Below are 25,061 nucleotides of genomic sequence, written 5' to 3'. Positions count from 1 at the left end.
TGGTGAATAAAGGAGGCCTCCTGCCAACAGTCAGCATTGACTTACTAGCCGTATGAGTGAGCCATTTTGGAAGAGCCTCCCTTAATCCCCACTAAACCTTTAGATGACTAGCTCTGGTAGACATCTTGACTGTAATCTCTTGAGACACTAAGCCAGAACCATCCAGCTAAGGTCCCCCTGAATTCCTTATCTGCAGAAACTGTGAGATAATGTTTATTGCTGTTTAAGTTACTAAGCTACTAAGTTTTAAGCTCCTAAGCTACTAAGCTTGAGGAATTTATTATGCAGTTATAGATAACTAATACAGGTGAATAGAAAGGAGGAATAAGGAATAAAGACCTCTCATTCTAGGCCTGGACTTGTCCTGGCCCCCAAGGATGGAAGAAGTGCTCATTTCTGCTTTTGGACACTGCTGACAACCAACAGAGCTAGAGGATGACAAGAAGGAAGGGCTTCGTGCCCTCTTGTCATCCTCTTCCTCCTCTCCCTCCTCTTTGTCTTTAATGGAAGACTAGGATGACATTGAGAACTCACACAAATTTTGCTTTTGACTTTACAGTGGCCCTTGGGAAAAGCTTTACTGGCCTTTATCCATTTGTTACAGGCTGTGGTTCCTTGAGAGCAGGGTTTGGATCTTAACTATTTCTATCCTCATTGCCTAGCAAGTGAACGTATATGAATAATGAATGATATTAAGGGTGAGGGCAAAATCCCTCCTTCCTCCTGAATTCTGAAGGGATTCCATTCTTAGAATGCTTCCTTAACTGGAACTATTCCATTCACAATTCATCAATGAAGTCTTGACAATAACAGCATGCATACCATCAGTTATTTTCACGATTACAAACCTCCCTAGTTCACTATTTTAAAAATCTCTCCATTTACGCTCCTTGCATTTAGGAGCTTCCTTTCACTTTTTCATCCCATTTCTTCCACAGAATGTTGCTTTAAACTGTTGCTCGAGCTCCCAAGATGCTTGGCCTAGGAGAGCACAGACATCTGCTGCTAATATACCAACATACCACTGTCAGGTTGTCCAAAATCACAGTGCAAACAGCCCTGATTAGAGATAGGAGAACTAATTCTGGGCTGCTGTCACTGATTAGCCTATATGTCCTTGGGCAAGTTGCTTCCCCTCTCTGAACCTCAGTTTCTTTATCTTAAACTGAGAGATTGGGTTAAATGAGCTCTAAAGTCATTGGATTTGCTCAAGTTAGAATTCCAAGGTGCAATCCTAAAGTGCAACCCGTGGTCAGCACGCCTCTGAGTAACTGTTACTGTTACAGTACAAGGTTTCAGGGACTTCCCTTTATTAGCCCCAGCATATGGCCTCGGCGAAAGGCTGTCAGGTTTACCAGAAGAGTCTTCCGGTTTTGAAAGACGATCTTCGCGTTTCCAGTTTTGTTACTAACTCTGAGTGACCTTGGGCAAATTCTCTCTGGACTTCAGAGGAGGGAGGTCCCTGTTATGCAGACGAGGCTCAAAGATCTGAACAGTGACTTGGACAGCTTGTCGCAATTTCTCCTTCTACAACCCGGGTGGCTCAGACCCAGAGCCGGGTTCTGGCCGACCCAAAGTCCCTCTCTGACGTGCAGTCTAAACTTAAACCAGCCGCGAGTGCGCTGGCTTTCGGAGGAGGTAGCTACAGGTGAGTTCTTAAAGGGGCCGCCAGAGCTTGGCTAATACCTGAGACTGATGACTGGGCGGGGGGCACAGGCAAGGGGGTGTGAATGAATGAGCGAGTGAAAGAAGGAACAAATGTTCTCTTTCCACTCTTAAATACATTCACACTTAGAATTAATCACTTAGACTTAAAAACCCTCTAGTAAACCCCTCAAACTCTTAATCTATCTCCCTATTTTACGTGCCTTTTTTTTATTCAACCCCCCTCCTCCCAAAAGACTTTTGCTGAAGGGCGAATAAAAAAAAAAATCAGTACAAAGTGGAAGACGGTGCAGAGATTGCACCCCCCAGCCCCCGCCCAAACTCCTCCCCCTTCCCCCCTTCCAGGCCCCGCCCGCCCCCGCCCCTAATGTGGGTGTTGCAGTCTACTCCTTCCCAAGGCCGATTTTCCCGGTTGGGGATCTACCCCCGGGGGCGCCAGGCACTCTCTCCTGCCTAGGACTTGAAAACAGCACGTGTTTAGTGAGGTTAAAGGGTGTCTCGGAACGTGTGTCTTGGATCTGGTGTAGGTGAGGTCACGTCTCTCTTCAGACACCCAGACCCTTCCGGGCCTGGCGCGCTACTCGCTCTGTACCGCGGGACACACCGGTGGGCTAGGGCGAGGTAAAGGCGGACTCTTCCAGGGCCACCACGGACCACCTGTAGAGTCTGTGTGTCAACTCCTTTGTCCTGAGAGCCACTTCGGTGGCCGCCCCTTTAAGAGAGGAGACTCACTTGGGATGTTCCCCGGGTCCCCTTTCCCGTTCCCCAGCCCCCTCCCGGCCCTCCTCCCCCTTCCAACCCAAAGGTAGCAGCGCTGAGAGCCCGGGGCTCGGCGCCAGCCGCCTCCTCACTTCCCATTGGCTGAGAGCGCCGGGAAAGCGGTCACGTGGGGGCGCGGCAGTCCAGCTCCGGGGCCGCCATCTTGGCGGAAAGTTTGGGGGGAGAGCGGTTGGGGGCGCGGAAGGAGGCGAGGTTCCGGGGGTGGGGCGGCTGGAGGGGAGAGGGCGAACGGGTAGTGGGCCGCGGCGAGTGAGGCGGCCCGGGCAGAGGAGGCGGAGGAGGAAGCGGCGGCGGGGGTGCGGCCGCCAAGGGGAACTCCTCCCCCGTTCCTTCACCCCCCTCAGTTCAGCTCCCCGAGCCCCGGGCGGGGCGGGGGGACGTGGAGCGGGGCAGGGCGGGGAAGCCGCCCCGACTGGTCCGGGGCGCACCCCAGCTCCGAGCGCACGCCGCTTGCAAGAACTTTGTGGTGGCGCCGCAGGTGTGGGGGCCCGCGGAGGTGTGCATGTGGGGCGTGAGGGCGTCGCGGAGAGCGGCCGCAGCCCTGTCCGGCCCCCGCTGGAGTAGCCCGGAGGCAGCGAGCAAGGAGAAAGGCAAGCGAGAGGAGGGGGCCCGAGTGGGGTGGGGTGACCAGCCTAGCTGGTCCTGTCTCAGCGTTGTACGGTCGCTACTAGCTTAGGGGCCAAGGGTCGGAGCGCCTCTGCACCGCCCTCCCCCCCCCCGTAGCAGGTGGGGAATATGCATACTTACGCCGGGAGAGGGGTGGCCCCACGTCTAGGCATTTAGTACCCTTTGGAGAGGGAGCAGCTTTCGAGGAGAATTTGGAAGCAGGCTTCTGTCTGCTCTTAATTTGTAGGGGTACTCACCCTTAGGTAAAAGCTTTCTAGATTGACTAACACTGCTGGGGTTTGAGGCTCGCTCTTTCACTTAGGAAAACTTCGCCAGGTGGTGGCCTTTTCAAATAGGGCTGGGAGTTTTTCGATTTGAGATTCAGGGGGAAATACTAGTTTAACCACAATTCTGTTCTTTGCTTTAGTTGTTTCTTTTCTGTTTTTAAAGGTGTGTGCCCTCTTCCTGATACTGGAGAAAAATGCCAGTCCGGAAGCAAGGTGAGAATTTATTTCGGAACTCTCCTGTGTGTGTGTGTGTGTATCTGTTCTGTGATTGCTGTGTTTTAAAAATGTTTAACTCTGATGAGACAACATCGTTTTAGCCTTACTACTTAGGGAATCTAAGTCTCATACCCTTCAGAAGAGGGAAACATCTAAATGTTTTTCAAACTTTCTTTTTTGACATCTCTCTAGTGACTGGAGAGGCAGTTAATTTCACTCTGAAATGTCTTTTTAAAAACTTTGAATTGGTGTTTTAATATTTTACTTTGTGATTCTTACTAAACACTCTTTTGTGAGCAATTGTAGGATCCAGGCTAAGAGCTAGTATTTTGAAACATTTAAGATTTGTATTATAATGACAAATTGTAGATAATCTGCTTTTGCATATCAGATCAGTTGAAGCTATGTTAACTAATATCTTGATCAGTCTTTTATTGTGGTAGGCTACTAGTACACATTTATTAGCAACTGCTTATCATCCTTTTTCTGTGACATTTAAAAATTTTTTTGATTATTCTAGGGAATACATATGTTTGTGAATGTGGTAGCATTGATTGAGAGGATTTGGGGAAGTGTTTAGATGTCTTGCAGAATTATTTGCTGCATAAGTAGTGTGTAATTTTAATCAGACTCTTCTTTTCTTCTCAGACACCCAGAGAGCATTGCACCTTTTGGAAGAATATCGTTCAAAACTAAGCCAAACTGAAGACAGACAGCTCAGAAGTTCCATAGAACGGGTTATTAACATATTTCAGAGCAACCTCTTTCAGGCTTTAATAGGTGGGAATTAAAACTTTATTCGTGACCATTATGTGTTAGCTAGGCTTAATGCTTTTCTGAATTCATTTATTTTAAACTTAACAGAGTGATGTATTTGGTTCTCTATAGGCGTTCAGTAACTTGAACATCAAACTTGTATGTTTGATAGTTAGGCCAATATCCTTTCCAAAAATATCTAATAACCAAAAATATCTAATAACCAAATATCTAATAACCAAAAAAACTTTCAGTATGATTATTTCAGTGGTCTTTGGTGACAGTGTTTTATATCCTCAGCATTAACTATTAAAAGATGGAGAAGTTGCAGAAATGTTTCAGGATCCAAAAAATAAAGACTGAATAACTAACTTTTAGCTTGTTTCTATATTTGACTTCTATTTCTCTGAAGTCCCTGAAAATGTTTGAAGAGTTCTGTTATGTTTAAGGACATACATCTCCTTAATATAGACTTCTGTTTAAACTTAGCATTCATGGAGTCAGAATTTTAGACCTGGAAAATTATCTTAGAGATGATTTTGTCAATTTGTCTAATACTATTTTGTAGCCAAGAAAATTGAAACAATATTATTCATAACTAACTTAAATTTAAGGTGGTGCATTGTTTTAAAGTAGAACTGGGCAAACAGTCAAAAGTCCTAAATTCTATTCCTTACACTGCCATTAATTGAATGGTATATAAGTCATTTGACCTTTTCTAGGTCCCTATATTTTCTGTAGAATGTGAATGCAGTAGAACAATGGCTTTTAGCCCTTCCTCCACCCTGATTTTAAAGTAGCTAGATTCTTTTTTAAAACAAAATCTCATATTTTGTACACAGTTCCCAATTTATGAAACAAGATGGTTTCTGCCCTCTCCTATAGGTACCTAGAAAAGTGGTCTACACCACAGAACTAGAAAATTTGTCCCTTCCAATTCTAAGAATGAAATTTTTTTTATTAATCACTGACTATATAAATAGGACATGTACTTCATTGCATTACATTTATTTCCTTAGTAACTTCCAAGTCAATATGTACCTAACATCTGTTTATTAATAGAGTAACTTTTGATGTGTTTGTGGACTACCTTCAAATTAGTGTACTTTGTCAAAAAACTTAATGCTATTGATACTCTCTACTAAATTTGTTTTAAAATTAAGATTTTAAGGAAGACCTCTCAGTACACTTGAATAATTTTTTTTTTTTTTTTTTTAAAGATTTTATTTATTTGACAGAGAGAGACACAGCGAGAGAGGGAACACAAGCAGAGGGAGTGGGAGAGGGAGAAGCAGGCTTCCCGCAGAGCAGGGAACCCCATGCGGGGCTCGATCCCAGGACCCTGGGATCATGACCTGAGCCGAAGGCAGACGCTTAACGACTGAGCCACCCAGGCGCCCCTTGAATAATTTTTAAATCTAATATTATTATAGACTTTTAAAAACCTACACAAGAATAGAGAACAGTATAATTAATATAATTAACTGTAACCCATCTTCAAAAATTATCAACATTCTGTCTTTTTTGTTTAAACTGATGGACATTTTTTACATTTGAATTTCTAAGCTCTGATGTTTAAGGTACAAATGGATGATCAAATTGGATTCCTCTGAAAAAACAGCCAAAAAGAAAGGGAAACATTTTTAGTTATTTGGTTTTCTAAATCAACATTAAACCTAGGAATGTTTTATTTAGTAGAGTCACTGTTTAGAAAAAAAATAGTATGACTTGTATGTCCTTGTTTACCTATAGACATAGATGGGTGTAGTCCTTCTCTGTGTGAAGTCTGCGACTTAAGAAAATTAAATGGTCAGTAAAGTAAACAGATTCTACACTTCTTAGATTTCTCTGTAGATTGGAGGTAGATTTGGAGGGTATGTGTGGAGGGATTTTTAAAATATATTTCGCCTTGCCTGTTTTGAATGTTTATCTGTTCTTACACATAATTGAATTTTAAGAGAATTAGTCTTCTAATAAGTTTGTATTTGTCAGTCGTCTTAGTCCTGTATAATTTCATTGGTTGTGAATGAATTTACCTTGATATTTATATTTACATACATTTTAATGTTTTATAGGATGTGATATCAAATTTTGGTGTAAGAAAAATAATAGATTTTAGGAATTTTGAAATGGGTAAATTTAGTAGAGATTTTTATGTGTTTCCATACTGTAATTGAATTGTTTACTAAATTAATAAATGCATTCTTTTGTATTTACTGAAATTGGGTTAATTTATTAAACTTTATTACTTTTGTCAGTTTGTGAAAATTTTTAGGTAAGATTTTCTTTTTGCTTTGCACCTGTATCATTGTTCTTGAAACAGCATATTAGTGTACTTTAAACCTGTACATCGCCCTAAGCTAAACTAGTGTCAATATTGTGTTCATAGTATGTGCTGAAAAATGCTGGATTAACTGTTTTTTCCTTTAGTAGGTGGCACTCTGTTTTCTGAGCTGGTTACCTGTGGACCATTGGATTTAAGGAGACATGGGTCTTGACCACCTGAGTTGTTTGAAAGTCATTTGGTGCTTAGGTTCTTCACTGCATGAGTTTGGAAATCATTTCCTTAGCTGTAGTGAATTATGTAGTTACTTCTTTGGATTTGCTGTCTGCATAATTATTTATTGATTCTTTGAGCTTGTAGTTTGTATTGACTGTTTTCACACATTTAAAAGAAGTTTGTGTGGGGCTCTGGGATTTTGGTGTTATAGAAATGTTGATTTATTTTCTCCTTCCCTCTGTAGTTGAAATATGTTAATTAGATCATGTTTCTGGTACCTGGGGCTTGTTCAGAGGAATAGGCATGTACATATTGCATTACATCTGTTCTGAGATAACAATTTTTAAATATTTTAATCTCTCTGAATTTGGGGTACATTTTATGACTGATGTATGTTGGAAGTGATTTTACATTCTTAGTGGCACATGAAATAATGGTGCATCTTAGAATCAATATCGTCGATTCAGTGAAACATGGCAGTCATTGTCCTAGCTATGTTGTTTGCTAGTAACGTTGAAGGATGCCTTGAAGATTTAAAAATTATTGAAAGTAGAACAGTTTTTATTAATTTTGAATTTCAGCTGGTAAGTTGTTTCTTTAGAACTGAATATTTAAAGTTATATCTAAAAAAAAATCCATGAGCTATATAGACTTCTTTAAAATTTATTCCCCAAGTATCTGGTGATCATTTTTCTATAAATGGAAAATAAAGTCTGCCTAATTTTAATCCATGATTTAGATGAGAACAATTTGAAAACTTAATATATTTGATTTTATATTCTCATTTCCTGTACTTATATTTGAAAATTTGTCAGTAAAGTAGACTGGATATGGTTTGATTACAAGTCAGAGCCCAGGTGTTCAGGTCCATATTGGTTTGAGGTCATTTATGATTCTTAGGTTTGTCTGGAATCTGAGACAACCTTAGTAGTCTTCAAAGATTTCATACTAGTCTAGATCCCTGGAGTTACTTATGGGGTCAGAGAATTCGTCTGCTTTTCTTGCGCACAGGAGAAAAACCTGGGCTCAAGATCAGGCTGTCTTTAGAGACTTGAGTAAGTTAAATCACGAGATTTGTATAGTTTGTCTGCAATAAATAGCAAGCTTACTTTAATGCGGTTTTTTAGTTCTGAAATTTTTCAAAATGAAGATGGATTATGTAATAACACTATCCACTTTTGAGATTTTTGGCTCCATTCATTTGTTGCTACTCTATTAACTAAATTTCACTAGGCCTTGTGAACATGGTAAAGGACATTTAAATTTGTAGATACTGGGTTTCAGAAGTATGACTCCTTTTTTTTTAATTGTAAAAAGAAAATGACATTTATCATCTTAACCACTTGTAAATGTAGTTTGATAGTGTTAAGTATATTCACATTGTTGTAAAAACAGTTCAGAACTTATTCCTCTTGCAAAACCAAAACTCTACCCAGTAAACAATACTCCCGGGAGCTTTTCCTCCTGCCCCCAACACCTGGTAACTATCATTGTACTTTCTGTCTCTATGATTTTGACTGCTGTAAATAGCTCATATAAGGGGAATCATACAGTACTTGTCTTTTTGTGACATTTCACTTAATGTTCTTAAAGTGCCTCCATGTTGTAGCATGTGACAGAATTTCCTGTTTAAGACTGAATTTATTTTACTGTATGTATATATCACATTTTGTTTATGCATTCATCCATTGATGGACATTTGGGGTATTTTCACTTTTTTTTTTTTTTTTTAAAGATTTTATTTATTTATTTGACAGAGAGAGACAGCGAAAGAGGGAACACAAGCAGGGTGAGTGGGAAAGGGAGAAACAGGCTTCCTGCTGAGCAGGGAGCCCGATGCGGGGCTCGATCCCAGGACCCTGGGATCACGACCTGAGCCGAAGGCAGACGCTTAAAGACTGAGCCACCCAGGCGCCCCATATTTTCACCTCTTGGCTATTGTGAATAGTGCTGCTTTGAACATGGGTGTGCAGATACCTCTTTGAAACACTTCTTTCAATTTTTGGGATACCCAAAAGCGAGATTGCAGGATCATATTGGGGGTGTGTGTGTGTGTGTGTGTGTGTGTGTACACACACACATTTTTTTTTTTTTTTAAAGATTTTATTTATTTATTTGACAGATTGCTTCTCGGCCTTTTGGCTAAGATCAAGTGTATTTATTTGACAGAGAGAGACACAGCGAGAGGGAACACAAGCAAGGGGAGTGGGAGAGGGAGAAGCAGGCTTCCCGCTGAGCAGAGAGCCTGACGTGGGGCTGAATCCCAGAACCCTGGGATCATGACCCGAGCCGAAGGCACCCAGGCACCCCTATATTTTTAATTTTTTGAGGAACTGCTATACTGCCTCCCATAGCAGTTGCATCATTTTATAGTCCCACCAACAGTGCACAAAGGTCCCAGTTTCTCCATACTTTTGCCAACACTTGTTATTTTAAGTTTTTTTAATAATAGCCATCCTAATGAATGTGAGATTTTGACTTTTTCAAGTGTATGTAAAAAGTGTATTTAAAAAGCACTTTTTGTGTGTAATACAAGTGTCTCATTTAGTCATCATAGTCCTATGAAGTGTATATTCACCTATACCATTTTATAGATTAGAAAACTGAGGCACTGAGAGATTACATGTGCCTTGTGCAAGGACCCTCAGATACTAAATTGTGGAGCCAGAAATTGAACTCAACTAATCTGAATCCAGAGCTTCTCCTCATGTTTAGTTATTAGGATTTATGTTCTTTATCATAAGTTGAATATTTTAATGTGGTAAACACTAACAAGTGTGTTTAACATAGATGTTGATCTGTAGGGTCAATGGCATTTTTTTTTTAATTTTTACTTTGAAGGAGAATATTTATGATGGAATGATGCTTGTAATTATGGAATTTACACATTTTGAAAAGTATTTATTTAGTAATCAAGGTTTGCAAACTTCTAGCTGTAATAGTAAAATGTCAAAATTTCTTAGATTTTTGTTGTTGTTGTTGTTATTTATTGGTTCCAGTCATATTTTAGTTTGTTGCTAACTTCGTGTGTGTGACTTTGCAGGCTAGGTTTTAGAAAGGAAAACGTTTATGACAGTATATGGATCATTCTATTGGCTAAAAGTTTATAGAATTGGAGGAAAATTTTATTAACTTTTCAGTTAGTGGTTTTGATTGAACCTGGATTGTTACTTATTTCCTAATAGTTTTGCTTACTACTGCTCTGCTCTGAAGTAGTGCTTTATGTTGAATCTGGTTGAATTCTCTTTGGAACCTTGTAATCAACAGAGTGGTAAAAGCATCTGTAAATAATTCTTCTAGTTTATTTCATCTGTGTGAGGTCAAATTTTTCCTACTAAATTTTTTCTTTTCTAATTTTTTTCAGTACACTGTCCAGTCTAAGACCAGGTATTTCATTTATTTGTCATGTCTCTGTGGTCTGGGCACATTTCCACAGCCCTTGTTGGTCTTTTATAACATTGACATTTTTGAAGAATACAGTTCCCCACTGCTATTTTTTTTATATAATGTTTCTAATTTTAGGTTTGTCTGATGTTTGTTTGTGATTAGATTCAGGTTATGTATCTCTAGGGTTCTGTACATTCAGAAGTACAAGATGTCTTCTGCTCTTGATCGGCATTGTTAATTTTGATCACCCAGTTAAGGTGCTTGATTTCTCTATAGTTAGTACTTTTTTCTTGCATCTTGTAAGCAGTATGTGGGGGAGACACTTTAATACCTTGCGCATGCCCTGCTCTTTAGCAAAATTTCCCCCTAGCCTTAGCATCCATTGATGACCAGTTTTTACTGTGTTGAAAATGACAATTGAAAAATGACAGTTTTGTAAAAAATAGCAGTCTTTTATGTTCTCCAATTAATACCTGGCATTTTACTGTAAGAGCTCTCCTTCCCCATTTATCTATGTATATGTCTGTATTGTTTTTCTTTTAATCGTTGATAATTTATTGCTAACTTTAATGATTTCGGTGCTCAGATTGTTTCAGATTCATTTGGTCAGAACTCTCTCCAGCTTGCTCTTCTGTCCTTATGACATGCCTTATCACTTTGAGTACTTTCTCACTTTTTGGCATAACAAGATATTCAGGTTTATCTTGTACATATCTTGCCCCAGCCTTGGAATCAGCCATCTCTCTGAGAAGGTCTGGTTTCTGTTGATACCTTGTTTTAAGAAGTATGTGTGTGAAAATACCCTATGACTGTTAGTCAAATAGTATTTCAAATGTGGAAATAACGTATTTTTGGACATTGGCTTGACATTTTTCTTGTTTCTAGGGTGCAAAACACACATTGTAATACATACTTTAAAATTTTATATGATACTCTTTTTGGGGATCAAAATGGCTTTTTAAATGTACATAAGTTTAGAAGAAAGCAGAGTATCTATTTTTGAGTAGACTTGACTATTGTATATTTTAGTTTATGAAAACATTGTACTTGCTTTTAGTCAATTAACTGATAAAATTTTTTCCCTCTGAAATGGCTGGGTTATATTTCAGTGTTTTTCAGCTTTCCAGTTGCCTTCTTTCTAACTCCAAAACAGAATTTATTATAAAAAATAATGCATGTTCCATGTAAAGAATTTAAGATCAGTTAAATGTACTTTATATAAAATAATTATAATCAAGAAAATTCTCACACCAAAGGTAACCTACTTCTTCCATAGGATGAATCTATCCTTCTAGAATGTTATTATTTATGTATTTATACACACTTTCCTTTTGTAAAACAAACCCCCTACACAAGTGAAACATAATAGAATTGTTTCCTACATAGGAATTGATACTTAAAATCAGTGTGTAAAGTGAAAAATCGTATCAGATTAAAATTACCCTTGAAGATCCTTCTAGAATTTAACACTGTCTTTCATTAACTACAATATAGTTGTTTTTTCTCTAGTGGAAAGAAATCATTGTTTCTTCAGTTGGGCAACGGACATAGTAGTTGGCTTGTGTTTATGTGATCTCTTGTACTAAAAGCACATAATTCTAGAATCAGACTCAGTGCAGTGAGGTCTATAGAAATGCTCCCATTATTAGAGGCACATGAAAGTGAGACTACCTGAGGGAACAGTTTTCTCCCTTCTCATTTTTTATTTGTGATGTTGATTTATTGGGTGGACTGATAGGTAGAATTGCCTTTTTTGGTGAAGGGAGGTGCTGAAGTTAAATTTTCCTAAGTGTATATAGTGTGCATATCATATTAACTATTTTTATCTCAAAATTTATCATTGGATATCTTTCCATATCAGTAGATTTGTACCATCTTAAATGACTGTATTTACATTTTACAGATGTGGTGTAGTTTTATTAATGATTTCCTAGGAGCACTTAGGTATATAATTTTTCTGAATTTTAAAAAACATTGCATTTGTATATGCCTCTTTGTTCTACATTGTTTATTCTATCCTTTGGATAGATTCCTAGAAATGATTTGCTTGGTAAAAGGGGATTTGCATTTTAAAAGGTTTTTGATGTAATTTTTTAAATTACCCTCAGAAAGGTTATATTCAATTTAATTTTTTAGGCAGTATGTGGAATGACTAATTCATTACACCTTAAACAATATAGGTATCATCCTTTTTAATATTTTCTATTCTGATGTGTGGAATGTACTTTTAGACATTTTGATGTTTTCTTGTATATTTATTTGATTAAACAACCAACGATACAAGAATTTTCAACTATATAAGAATTTTCTTATGTCATTTAAATTTCTTTTGTGAATTATTTGTTCATGTCATTTGCCCCTCCCACCACTTTTTTTCCGCCTTTTTTTTTAGAAGTATAAAATTGTTCTGTTAAGGTCTTTTCTTAATATTTTCCCATGAAATAAGGTTGTTTTCTCATAGATTAGAGATGTTGTCTATACTGTGTTAAATTATTACAGATTCTTGACTATTTAGACTTCCTACTCTGATCCTTATTTCTTTAGTTTAAGAAATGTTTGTGAGTTTTACTGTTTAGGATGATAAAAGTGGTAACTAAAAGCTAGAAAACTTTCCTCAACCTCCTTCGAGGGTATTTCTGGAATTCTGTACTTCCTTTATTCCTAGTGTTTGCAAACTTTGAATTCTGCAAGAAAATAACAAAGATAAATAAAATGAAAATGGTTTACTTAAAATTTTATTTAAATTTGGAGAGGTCTGAAATATGTGATCTTGAGATTTCCCTGAAATACATATTTTTTGGTAGTAGGAACGAGTCTTCTCTGTTCCATTGGACTAATTGTGTGTCCAAGTTTAATTTAGAATTTTCAATTCTATAGAAAATTTCTCTTGTTCCATTGTTTCTATATTTCTGATTTTATATATTGTAAGTATTGTAGGTTTTATAATTTAGATCTTTGTTCAGGAATTGTACTTGTGGGAACCCAGTTTAGTTCAAAACAGAGAAAGCACTTGCCAAACTATAAATGGTAAATAGGAATAGACTGTGTTAAGACTGATCCAGTAGGCTCAACAAAATTAATGTTTCCAATTGTGAATCAACTAAAGGGTAGTTTTCTCTAATACGTGTTTTAGTATTCTTGCATTTTCTCGTATTCTTGCTTTAGTGTATCATTATTTTAAAAAGGAAATAAGTTTTTTCAGGGTAGTAAATAAAAATGTAATCAGTCATTTTAATTATATGTGGTGTATATCTGGGTGAGCTATATGGATTTTCAGATGAGTATGGAATTATTCTTGTCTTAAGTGGCAGTCATTTTGACTACTTCTGTATTATCCCACTTTCTGTACATTTTCATATTAAAGATTTAAGATTAGAGTTGACTCAAGTGAAATGTTTACATAGGTTTATTGAAGGACTCTGTCATTTTTTTTAAAGATTTGTCAGAGAGAGAGAGAGATGGCACAAGCAGGGGGAGGGGCAGGCAGAGGGAGAAGCAGGCTCCCTGCTGAGCAAGGAGCCCAGTGTGGTTCTCCATCCCAGTATCCTGGGATCATGACCTGAGCCCAAGGCAGACTAAGCCACCCAGGCGTCCCAGGACTCTGTCATTTCACATGTGATACTAAATTTGGCTGTTTCTGTATTGAAATATTATTTTGCTGTGGTTACATTTTTTCATAGTCTACATATTTTGGTACAGTTATGAGTAGCCCTTATTATTGACGTTGGATATAATTGGCACGGAAACATATAAAATGACTTATGTAAACCAGAATTGAAAAATAATTTTTCATTGTCTATCAAAGAGCTGGTTAATTTTCAAAAATTGTAATACATGGGGGCTCCTGGGTGGCTCAGTCGTTAAGCGTCTGCCTTCCGCTCAAGTCATGATCCCAGGGTCCTGGGATCGAGCCCCGCATCGGGCTCCCTGCTCAGCAGGAAGCCTGCTTCTCCCTCTCACACTCCCCCTGCTTGTTTTCCCTCTCTCGCTGTGTCTCTCTCTGTCAAATAAATAAATAAAATCTTTTAAAAAAATTGTAATACATGTGTAAGGAATAGAAATTTAAAATAAATGTGTGTGTAAGGTTCTGTAGCACCTTAAAATATAGCCATCAAGTTTTTATAGAAATCTACTTTTTTAACTGTTTTTAAATGGTGTTATTTGGTTTTTCAGTGTTAATATATTTTTTTCCTCAATTTTCTCCATCTCTCAAAGACATTGTTATATCACATCTCATTTTTTAATTCTTTTATTCCTCTTCCAAAATGTATTCACTCCATTATTATTCATTGATTGAATGTCTTAAGTGTTCAGAGTAAACTCATTAGTTTAATTCTTTTCATGAAGCTGGTCTTTTGAGAATAACTTGGAATTTCAGACCAGCATTTTAAACAGATTTTCAAGAACTAGGAGAGATTGGGATTATACTAGAATTTGTTTTTGTCTTACATTTGACTTCTGTTTATAGTAGTGACTTCTGTTTATAGTAGTGACTTCTGTTTATAGTAATAACTTCTGTTGTACTTTAGCTAGTTAGCTTATGGAACTCAATATTATACTCCCCAGTTTAGAAAAACCTAAAGAAAAAGTAGAAAGTAATGTTTTGAATCTTAGAATGTTGTTGTAGAAATACTTCTCTTGTCCCAGTAATAATCTAACTTTTTTCTTTGCTAAATCTTTATAGTTATGATCAGTGATATAATTATCTTCTGACATATAAAATGTAGATGATAAAGAACAGTGACTGCTGATAGCATGGGAAATATAAAATATAAGTACTTTGGAGTCATAAGAAAAGCTCAGTCTGGGTCATTTTTCCAGAGTGCCCTTTTTGATTAGGTGCACCTTTGAAAAATCTTTACTAATACAACTAAAATTGTGATGGAGAAATAATCTCTGAAGAAGTGTTACTATGTTGCTCATCTTTATAGTCCTGAGATACCCTAAAGATGAAGAAGTGTGGTGGATCAAGATGGGATATGGGTCAAAATTAAAGGTGTGGATGTGTATATTTGTATATTTTAAAGAAAAGTGATAATAACTGTGACAGATTGTCATATCAGAAATGGCACCACGCTGTACATGTGTTAACTATTTCAGTACTTTTGCATATGGTTTTAGTTAGCCAGGGGTGGTAACAAATCTCTTTTTAAGTTGGGGATAGATAATAATCTGGTAACAGTTTGGCAATGACAGTTATCCTGACCTCAGTAAGAAACAAAAGATATCTAAATAGCTAAAATAGATACTATAATACCTACATATTAAATTCTGTGCACTTTACTCATTTAAGCTCCTTTAGATTCTTACTCAGCTTTTTTTTTTTTTTTTTTTTTTTTTAAAGTTTTTTTATTTATTTATTTGAGAGAGAGAGAATGAGAGGGAGAGAGCACATAAGAGGGGGGAGGGTCAGAGGGCGAAGCAGACTCCCTGCCGAGCAGGGAGCCCGATGTGGGACTCGATCCAGGGACTCCAGGATCATGACCTGAGCCGAAGGCAGTCACTTAACCAACTGAGCCACCCAGGCGCCCTCAGCTTTTTTTTTTTGTGATAAAATATATGTAACAAAATTTACCATTTTTTAAGTGTACAGTTCCGGGGCATTAAATACATTCACATTATTTTGTGACCATCACTACTCACTCTATCTCCTGAACCTTTTCATCATCCCAAACTGAAACCCTGTACGCATTAAAAAATAACTCCCATTTCCTCCTTACCCCAGTCCCTCCTTACCCCATTCTTTCCTTACCGCAGTAACAACTGTTCTTTCTGTCTTTTTGAATTTAACTATTCTAGGTACCTCATATAAGTGGAATTATACAATACTTGTGTTTTTGTGGCTGGCTTATTCCACTTAGCATAATATCTTCAAAATCCATCCATCCATTTTGTAGAATGTATCAGAATTTTATTCCTTTTAAAAGTTGAGTAATATTACATTGTTGGTATATACTGCATTTTGTTTTTTAACTATTCATCTGTGGATGAATGTTTGGGTTGTTTTCACCTTTTGGATACTGTGAATAATGCTGCTGTGATCATTGATGTGCAGATATCTGTTTTGAGTCCCTGCTTTCACTTCTTTTGGGCATATACCCAGAATCTAATGCTGGATCAAATGGTGATTCTATGTTTTAATATTTTGAGATGCCCCTGTACTGTTTTCCACAATGGCTGCATCATTTTCTATTCCTACGAGTGATGGACAAGGGTTTAATTTCTCTACATCCTCATTAATACCTGTTATTTTCTGTTTTGTTGATAATAGCCAATCTAATGGGTGTTTACTCAGCTTATTTTAAGCCTGATATAGTTAAAATAATATGCATATTCTCCAGTCCATAAGAGCTCAGATACAACAAATTAGAAAGGACTTTTTTAAGAGATGAGGCATTTCAGTTGACAGCAGGATGTGAGTGAACTTTTGGAAAATTCACATAGGGAGCGCTTTATTCCTTGATCTTCCTAGATAGTAAAACGTTACTCCAGATTATACTAGTCTAGATCTCTGTTGTCCTGTATGATAACTACTAGCTGTTTGTGGCTATTTACAGTAATTAAACATAAATAAAATTATAAAATCAGTTCCTCATTTACACTAGTTACATTTTAAGTGCTTAATAGCCATATGTAGCTAGTGGCTACCATATTGGAGAGTGCAGCTATAGAACGTTTTCATCATTGTAGAAAGTTCTATTGGACAGCACTGACCTGGATATTTGTTAGAGATGTTATTGAAGGGTAATACAGCACTATTTCTGTTAAGTGTGGAATAAAAGGTCACAGAAGGTTAAGATTTCAAACTTGTCTTACAATAATGGAAAATATAATGAAGTTTTTATGTAGTGATGTGGGCTATTTACCTTGAGATTGGTAATCATCCAATTACTCAACACTCATTTAGTGCTTTTGGGGGCATAATTACACTAGGAGCTCTGACATCTTTATTTTCTTGTAGAAGATATCTCTCCCTCTCTATAGATCTATAAATATATATTCTTTACATATACAAAATATGTTTCTTACATATATAGGAATATATGTCCTACCACAGAAATGTATACATACTCTCATATGTATATCTTCTATAAAAAAAAAAATCTGTAGTATTTTCAGAAAATAGTCCATATTTAAATTTCCCTAATTATCACAATGTCTTTTATATTCCCCTACCCCTCCCCACCGGTCAAGCCTCAGATATTGCAGTTGATTGCTATGTCTTTTTCGTTTCCTGTATTTTAAAAAAATCCTTTCAAATAATTTCTCTTACTTTTCATGACATTGACTTGCTAAAGAAACTGGCCAGTTGTCTTGTGGAATGTCGCCTTATGGATCTGTTTTTTTTCCCTTGCTTTTTTGGTGTCATTTAACTTGTTTCTCTAGCCTCTGTATTTCCTGTGAACTACAAGTTGGTTCTGAAGGCTTGATTTAGGTTCAGGTTAAGCAATTTTTGGTAAGAACACTTTGTAGCTGATGCTCTGAATTTGAGTTTATTATTTTTCATGATGGTTATGTGAAAAGTTTTATATAGTAACTCATGGTTTATAAAATACTTCCACATACAATTTTCTCTAGTAATATTCTTAACACCTTAATACTATCTTCACTGTGCTGATCTTAGTTTTTATGAGCTCTTAGAAAGTTCTGCAATTCTACTGGTTATTAAAAGGGACTTATTTTGTCTCTACTGTCTTCTGACATTGTTTTTTAAAGGAAATATTAATCTTTTCATCATAGAAATAAGTAAAAGTTATTCTGTCTAAATGTTATTTGCAATTGTGCATGATTCTGTACAGGATAATGCCCCACCTTTGCTGTTAAAATAATAATTTCTCCCCTTTAAAAAATCAACTCAAAATATACCACTAGGTGAATAAAGAACTAATAATGGTGAACTTAAGCATTATATAACTATCACTCAGAGCTTTCTGAATGGCATGAAGAATCAATCAGTGTTAATATGCTAAGTTTATATAATTCCAGCTGATAGCGAAGTAACTTGATCTTTTAAATTATCCTGTGCTACTTTAAGTAAATTCATGGATTTTTAAAGAGTTTTGTCATGTTTAGTTGATTGTTTCTAAAATAATGTACAATATTTAATTTACTATTTAACTTTTTTGTTTGCTTTACTTTGGTTAGAAGGACAGTTAAAACTATGCGAAGGGGTTTATATTGAGATACTGGTGGTATAAAGATAAAATATCAGTAATGACTCATGTCTTCAAAACTCATAGTAACGATATTAGCTGCTGTCGGTTAGGAGCCTATTATGTGCCATTGTGCACTTTATATGTATTATACTCAGTCCTTGTAACAATTACACATGATAAAAGAGGCAAGTTATCAGAGGTTAAGTAACTTCTCTAAACAGGCAGCTAATTTGTGATGGAATAGAGATTTGAACTCAGCACTGACTTTGAAGGGTAAAAAGCCTATGACTTTTACACTATGCCCTGCAAGTTCTGATGTGATTGCAACATAATAAAGTGAGAAAATATTCATTGTTTAATTACATTATAAGATTGGGCTTATTTTACTAATCAAGACTAAAATTTTGCTTTTGAGTTATGTTGTTTAGCAATGCATAGTTTAATTAGAAAATCTAAATACTTCTGATTTTGTTTTTTCTTTTCTTCACTTCTAGATATTCAAGAATTTTATGAAGTGACCTTACTGGATAATCCAAAATGTATAGATCATTCAAAGCAGTCTGAACCAATACAGCCTGTAAATACTTGGGAAATTTCCAGCCTTCCAAGCACTACTGTGACTTCAGAAACACTGCCAAGCAGCCTTAGCCCTAATGTGGAGGTAAGATAAAATTTTTCCTGAAGCTATTTTTCAGTAATCAATTTATTGGGGCTGTTAAGTTTTTTCACTTTATTAAAATGGATATTATCTGGAAATATCATTGGATTACAAATATTTTTGAAGAGAAAAGCTCAGAATCTCTGGTGCCCCTTTCTTAATATGTTATAATTGGTTTGAGGTCTGAAATACTTGCTTTAGACTATTAAAAAAATACTTTGTGTGAGAGACCTCAGTGAAATCGTATTTTGAAAAGGTGGTTTTGCTCTGGTTTTTTTTTTTTGAGAAATAGAATATAGTTTTGTCATCCTGGGCAGATTAGTTGCTACATTTACCCCAAAGATTCTCTGTTTATTTGACTTGAAGATTGAATTAATAAAACTCACTAAAGACTGATTAGTAAATCTTAAGGTTAGCATTGGTTTCTGCATTTTTCTGTAGTTAAAACTGTATTTCTTTAAGTTTTAAAAACTATTTTAGTAATGTTCTTTTTTTTGTTGTGACAGACCGTTGCTGGTGGAGTTAGAACAGAGATATATGAAGCATTTTGTAATGAGACTTCTGTCTGAGAAACATTAGTCATTTGAATGTGGTTGTCTGACTGAATTTGATTCTAGTCCCTTCTAGTTTGTACTAGAGAAGTGCCTGGAAAATTGAATTAGCCTCTGTTTGGCGAGTAATAAATCAGGCAAAAGTAGCGGTGGGCGGCAACCAGACAACCCTTTGGTAATGAAGTAGACAGTTTCTAAGTTTTCTTTTTTATGTTATGTCACATAGAACTGTAAAATTTTAGAGCAGGGAGCACATCTGATCCCTCTTTTTCATTTTAAGGATTCGGAAACTGAGATCCAAAAGAAAATGAATGACTTGACCCAGCTTATTTAGCTAGTTTGGGCAAGTCTACCCTTGGATTTCAGACCTCTTAACACCCAGTTCCCAGTTCTCTTTACTAATCCTGGTCTGCACTTACATGTTTTTCTTTGATTAGAGAGAGATTCTAGTGTTGTATTGGCTTTGTGTCTTTATTTTTTTATTTTTACTTTTTTAATCACTCTTGGATCATTAAGTTTTCATTCCCTTTTGTTGATACATCATTTGCACTTATGATTGATTCCAAATAGATTTTTTAAATATTAACCAGTAATACAATTTTTATTTCACATTTATTGTCCTAGGTTAAAAATTTTGCTTTGAGGAAACATGTTAAGTTTTAAGAGAATTGAGTTTCTTACTTAATTACTTACTATTTTTTTCTATTGTCTGATTTATTATGTTCAACTATGAATATAAAGCATAGAGTTCTTATAGTTGGTTTGCCTATTTTTATAGGAGATTGTTCAGTTAATGACTGGCTCAATGTAACCAGTAAAAGTAAATGTTCATTAAGGTAAATAAGTGGATAATACTGCAAGCTGGAAGTTAATTTCCATATAGATTTCAGTCAGAAAGATAAACAATGCATTGAATTCCATCAAAAGTATTGGAAAATTTCAGGGGTGCCTGACTGGCTCAGTCAGTGGAACGTGCAACTTTTGATCTCAGGGTTGTGAGTTGGAGCCCCACGTTGGGTGTAGAGATTACTTAAAAATAAAATCTTAAGGAAAAAAAAAAAACAGTATTGGAAAATTTCAACTTTTATAAAATGAGGCACTGGTACTTAGAAATACTCTCTGCAGTGCTGGTTTCTGTATCTCCTAAAGGGTGTATTATGGACATGTTAACAGGAGAATAGGAGAATAAGAATTTTCAGACCATAAATGGCAGGTATTATTAGTTAGGAAAATGGATGAGAAGGAAATATGATTAAAATGTTGCTGAGGGCTTGGCTCATGGAAAATGCTCTAGTATGCTTGAAATTTATACCCATTCATGGATGGACTTAGTAACGGGATCATGAAGATGTGTCCGTCAAGTCCTAGATTTTTTTAAAAAGGGAAAGATCTGTGTATGTCAAATTTGAGTGCAAGCTAAGTTCAGTTAAAAAGAAGTACTGTTTTGCAGAGAGGACAGAATACCCTGATAGATGCTAGTCTGAAAATGTAAGTAGTTTTGAAACACACTGATGGATGAGAGTCATAAGGACTTAAAAAAAACAAAACAAAAAAACCCTGGAATGTTTAGAGATTTCATTTCTATTTTTTTTGAGAGTACTGTAAGAGAAGGAAAGTATATTCCCCTGTTCTCCATTTATTTATGCTTAATTTGGACAGAAAACTTGGCCAAGTGACCTTGACTTGATCTCTTTAGATTCTTGGACGCGTAATGTTTAGGACTGAAAAGAGAGATCATTTAATTCACCTTATTTAATAGTTTTGTAGGGGCGCCTGGGTGGCTCAGTTGTTAAGCATCTGCCTTCAGCTCAGGTCATTATCCCAGGGTCCTGGGATCAAACCCCACATCGGGCTCCCTGCTCGGCAGGAAGCCTGCTTCTCCCTCTTCGCCTGCTTATATTCCCTCTCTCGCTGTCTTTCTCTCTGTCAAATAAATAAATAAAATCTTTTTAAAGAAATAGTTTTGTAGTTGAGGAGAATCCACTGACCCAAATTAAAACAAATGCAGAGGAAGTTTTTATTTGATTATAACTTGAAAAATAATATGCGAATCATGAAAATATTTTATCTCGTACAAAATTTAGGTTATTATTGCACTTGTGCACTACTTCTTGGATAAAAAAGTAAGGTAATGTGGGCGCCTGGGTGGCTCAGTTTGTTAAGGGTCTGACTCTTGATTTCAGTTCAGGTCATGATCTCAGGGTTATGAAATCCAGCCCCTAGTTGGACTCTGCACTGGGTGTGGAGCCTGCTTAAGATTCTCTCTCCCTCTGCCTCTGTCCCTCCCCTCCTTCTCTCTCTCTGTCCCACTCCTTAAAATAAATAAATAGATAGATAGTAAGGTAATGTTTTTGTGACGAAGTTGCATGCAACACAATCTTACTGTCTCTTTTACTTCATGTTCGCTTTTATAGGGTTATTATAAAGAGGGTTTTTTTGCAAAAAAGTATTTGAGATTGAGCAATTTCCAGGGCATGCTTCTCTTATTCAAAGTGAAAATCTTTGTCTTGTAAAACATTTGTTCACTTTTCTTTCTTGTCCTTTTTTTGTTGTTCTTATAGTTGGTAACTGGTATAACTTGCCAGATTCTCATTTGTCAGTTAATTTGTGCCCTTGTAACTTTATTTCTTCTATGTAGTAAAATGAAAATTAATGCCATTTATTTTTACAGTGACATGATAGTATCCCATTTTCTTAGAACTTTTTTGTGTTTGGTATGTCTGTCTTCTACTTTGAACATGTACCTACCTAGTACGTTGTTTGGAATAATGTTTGCATAATATTAGTGATTGTTTCTAGGTGATGGGGACTTTTTTCTTTTTAGTACTTTGTTACTTTATTAAAAATAATGAGCACATGTCATTTTTATGGAAACAAATCTATCCTAAAATAAGAGTGAATTTTAGAAATGGTAAGGAAGAATATTTGACAGGAAGCAAGATGCAAGAGTAGGAGAAATTGCCTGATTTAATGAGAAATTCCAACAGAAAAGGATGCAGTATCCTGTTTTAGTCCTTTTGGGCTGCTATAACAGAGTATCACAGATTGGGTAGCCTATAAACAACACAAATTTATTTCTCACAGTTGTGGAAGCTGGGCAGTCCAAGATCAAGTCACAGGTAGATTCGCTGTCCAATGAAAGCCCATTTCCTGGTTCATAGTTGGCCCTTTTCTCAATGTCCTCACATTGAGGAAGGGGTGAGGGAGCTCACCAGGGTCTCTTATAAGGACACTAATTCCATTCACAAAGCTGCCTCCCTCATGGCCTAATCACCTTCCAAAGGCCCCCACCTCCTAATACCATCACATTGGAGTTTAGCATTTCAACATGTGAATTTTGTGGGGACACAAACATTCAGTCTATGGCAGTTCTATTTTTGATAATACATTGCAAGCAGACCAAAGAGTCAAAGGTTTTTTTTGTTTTGTATTTTTTAAGTGAAACCATAAAATGACCATTTTAATGATTTTTGGATAGGAAAAGCTTTTCTTTTCTTTTCTTTTTTTTTTTTAAGATTTTATTTATTTATTGGAGAGAGAGAGAGAGGATGAGAGCGGGGAGGGCCGGAGGGAGAAGCAGGCTCCCCACCCAACAGGGAGCCCGATGTGGGACTCGATCCCAGGACTCCAGGATCACGACCTGAGCCGAAGGCAGTCGCTTAGCTGACTGAGCCACCCAGGTGCCCAGGAAAAGCTTTTCTAAGCATGACGACAAACAAAATCCAGAAAAATTAAAAGAAAGCGTTGAGAATGCTTAGTTTGGGGGCACCTGAGTAGCTCAGTAGTTAAGTGTCCAACTCTTGATCTCAGCTCAGGTCTCGATCTCATGGTCATGAGTTCAAGCCCTGTGTATGGTGCCACTTAATTTAAAAAAAAAAAAAAGAATGCTGACTTTGTGGAATTTCTTGTGAACATCACAAAGTTTGATTGTTTGAAGTTTGATTATAGAACTTCTGTATCTTGAAAAGATACATTAAACATTTGAGAAATGATATCCTGGGGGGGAATTTGTTACATTTATGAAAAGGACTAATCCCCCTCCCTTCTCAATTCAAAAAACCTCTTTACAGATCAGTAAGGAAAACATCAACATTCTATAGAAAAGTGACCAAAGGATGTGAGTGGGCAGTTTAGAGAAAAAGAAATACCAATGGACCAAATAAGCCTTTGAAGAGATGCTCAACCTCACTTTAAAAGCATGCATATCAAATCGATAATGGGAGTATTTTTAACTAATTTGATTGTCAAAGATTAATTAAATATGAGGAAACAGAAACTCATACTGTTGGTAGGAGGTACAGTGGTGCAACCTTTCTGAAAGACAACAGTATATACTCATATCCTTTGATCTAGCATATGTTAGAGATCTAATCACAAAAAATTTTTAATATATAGTTATATATATATGCATGTTCGTTGCAGTATTATTTGTAATATTAATAAAAATCAACAAGGAGGCAATCTAAATGATTATCAGTAAGAAACTGGATAGGGGTGTCTGGCTGGCTCAGTTAGTAGAGCATCCAACTCTTGATCTTGAGGTCATGAGTTCAAGCCCCACATTGGGTGTAGAGATTACTTTAAAAAATTTTATAAAAAAGGAAATTGGATAAACACATTATGGTACAGCCACTTAATGCGATATAAAATAGCAGGCATAAAAGTACAGGTTATATATCCTTTATATGTTATTAAATGATTACATACCAGGAGGTATAATATGACTATAAAAAGAAAAAAAAGTATTGTTTTACACACTTAGTCTGCTTTCAGTAATGTACTCATTTTCAGTTATCCCTGCTATCTCCATGCTCCACGTTTCAGCGCTTCTGAGTTCATCTTCAGGGGAAGGAAATCATCTGACTGGGTAGGGAAGATAAATTCTTTTCCCTTCTCTTTGACTTATGATTTAGTGCTTTAAAATAATCCATCTGCTTTAATTTAAGTAGAATTTTAGGAGATAGCAGAGCTAAAAGCATATATTTAGTCCACCAGGTTTAATCTGAAGTCCTCTAAACATTGACTTGAATTATTGAAGTACTGGGTAGTATATATACATAAAAGTGCACAAATCATAAATGTATAGCTTGATGAATTACTGCATTGTGAATATACCAGGTCAAGAAAAAGAAAATGGAATGACTGCTAATGGGTTCTGGAATTAGATAGTGATGATGGTTGCACAACTCTGAGTATACTAAAAACCAGTGAGTTGTATGTTTTAAAATTTGGTGAATTTCCTGGTATGTACATTATATCACATTTTAAAAAAGAAATATACCTGTACCCCCAAAATCTTCCTTGTACCTTTCCTAGTCACTACCTGTATCCTATTTCTCAAAGAACCATCCTGATTTCTAACACCATAGATGTGTTTTGCCTCTCCTAAAACTGTATTTAACAGATTCGGGCAGTATGTACTATGTCTAGCTTCTTTTTTCTTAAATTTGAGAATTTCATCCACAAGTGGAAGTTTTTTTGTTCTCTGTGCTGTATAAT

The 25,061-nt window shown here is 36.4% G+C and overlaps 1 protein-coding gene across 16 annotated transcripts in view; it reads left to right on the top strand.

The window, feature by feature from the left end:
* Nucleotides 1-2,103: 2,103 nt before the first annotated feature.
* Nucleotides 2,104-25,061, top strand: part of DLG1 (discs large MAGUK scaffold protein 1) — a 254,420-nt gene continuing 231,462 nt past the window's right edge. For 8 of the 16 annotated variants that reach the window (XM_078067609.1, XM_078067603.1, XM_078067601.1 and 5 more), the window contains exons 1-4: nt 2,655-3,035; nt 3,502-3,551; nt 4,203-4,334; nt 18,848-19,014. In XM_078067609.1, the coding sequence (XP_077923735.1) occupies nt 3,533-3,551; nt 4,203-4,334; nt 18,848-19,014 (318 nt within the window). In that variant the 5' untranslated portion in view covers nt 2,655-3,035; nt 3,502-3,532. Of the gene's footprint in view, nt 2,193-2,653; nt 3,036-3,501; nt 3,552-4,202; nt 4,335-18,847; nt 19,015-25,061 lie in introns of those variants that run through there. The other 8 variants (XM_078067591.1, XM_078067561.1, XM_078067566.1 and 5 more) reach the window with 3 other exon arrangements.

The sequence above is a fragment of the Halichoerus grypus genome, chromosome 1 (genome assembly GCF_964656455.1).
Source record: "Halichoerus grypus chromosome 1, mHalGry1.hap1.1, whole genome shotgun sequence".
Taxonomy (NCBI): Eukaryota; Metazoa; Chordata; class Mammalia; order Carnivora; family Phocidae; genus Halichoerus; species Halichoerus grypus.
This window is presented reverse-complemented; position numbering and strand designations above follow the sequence as displayed.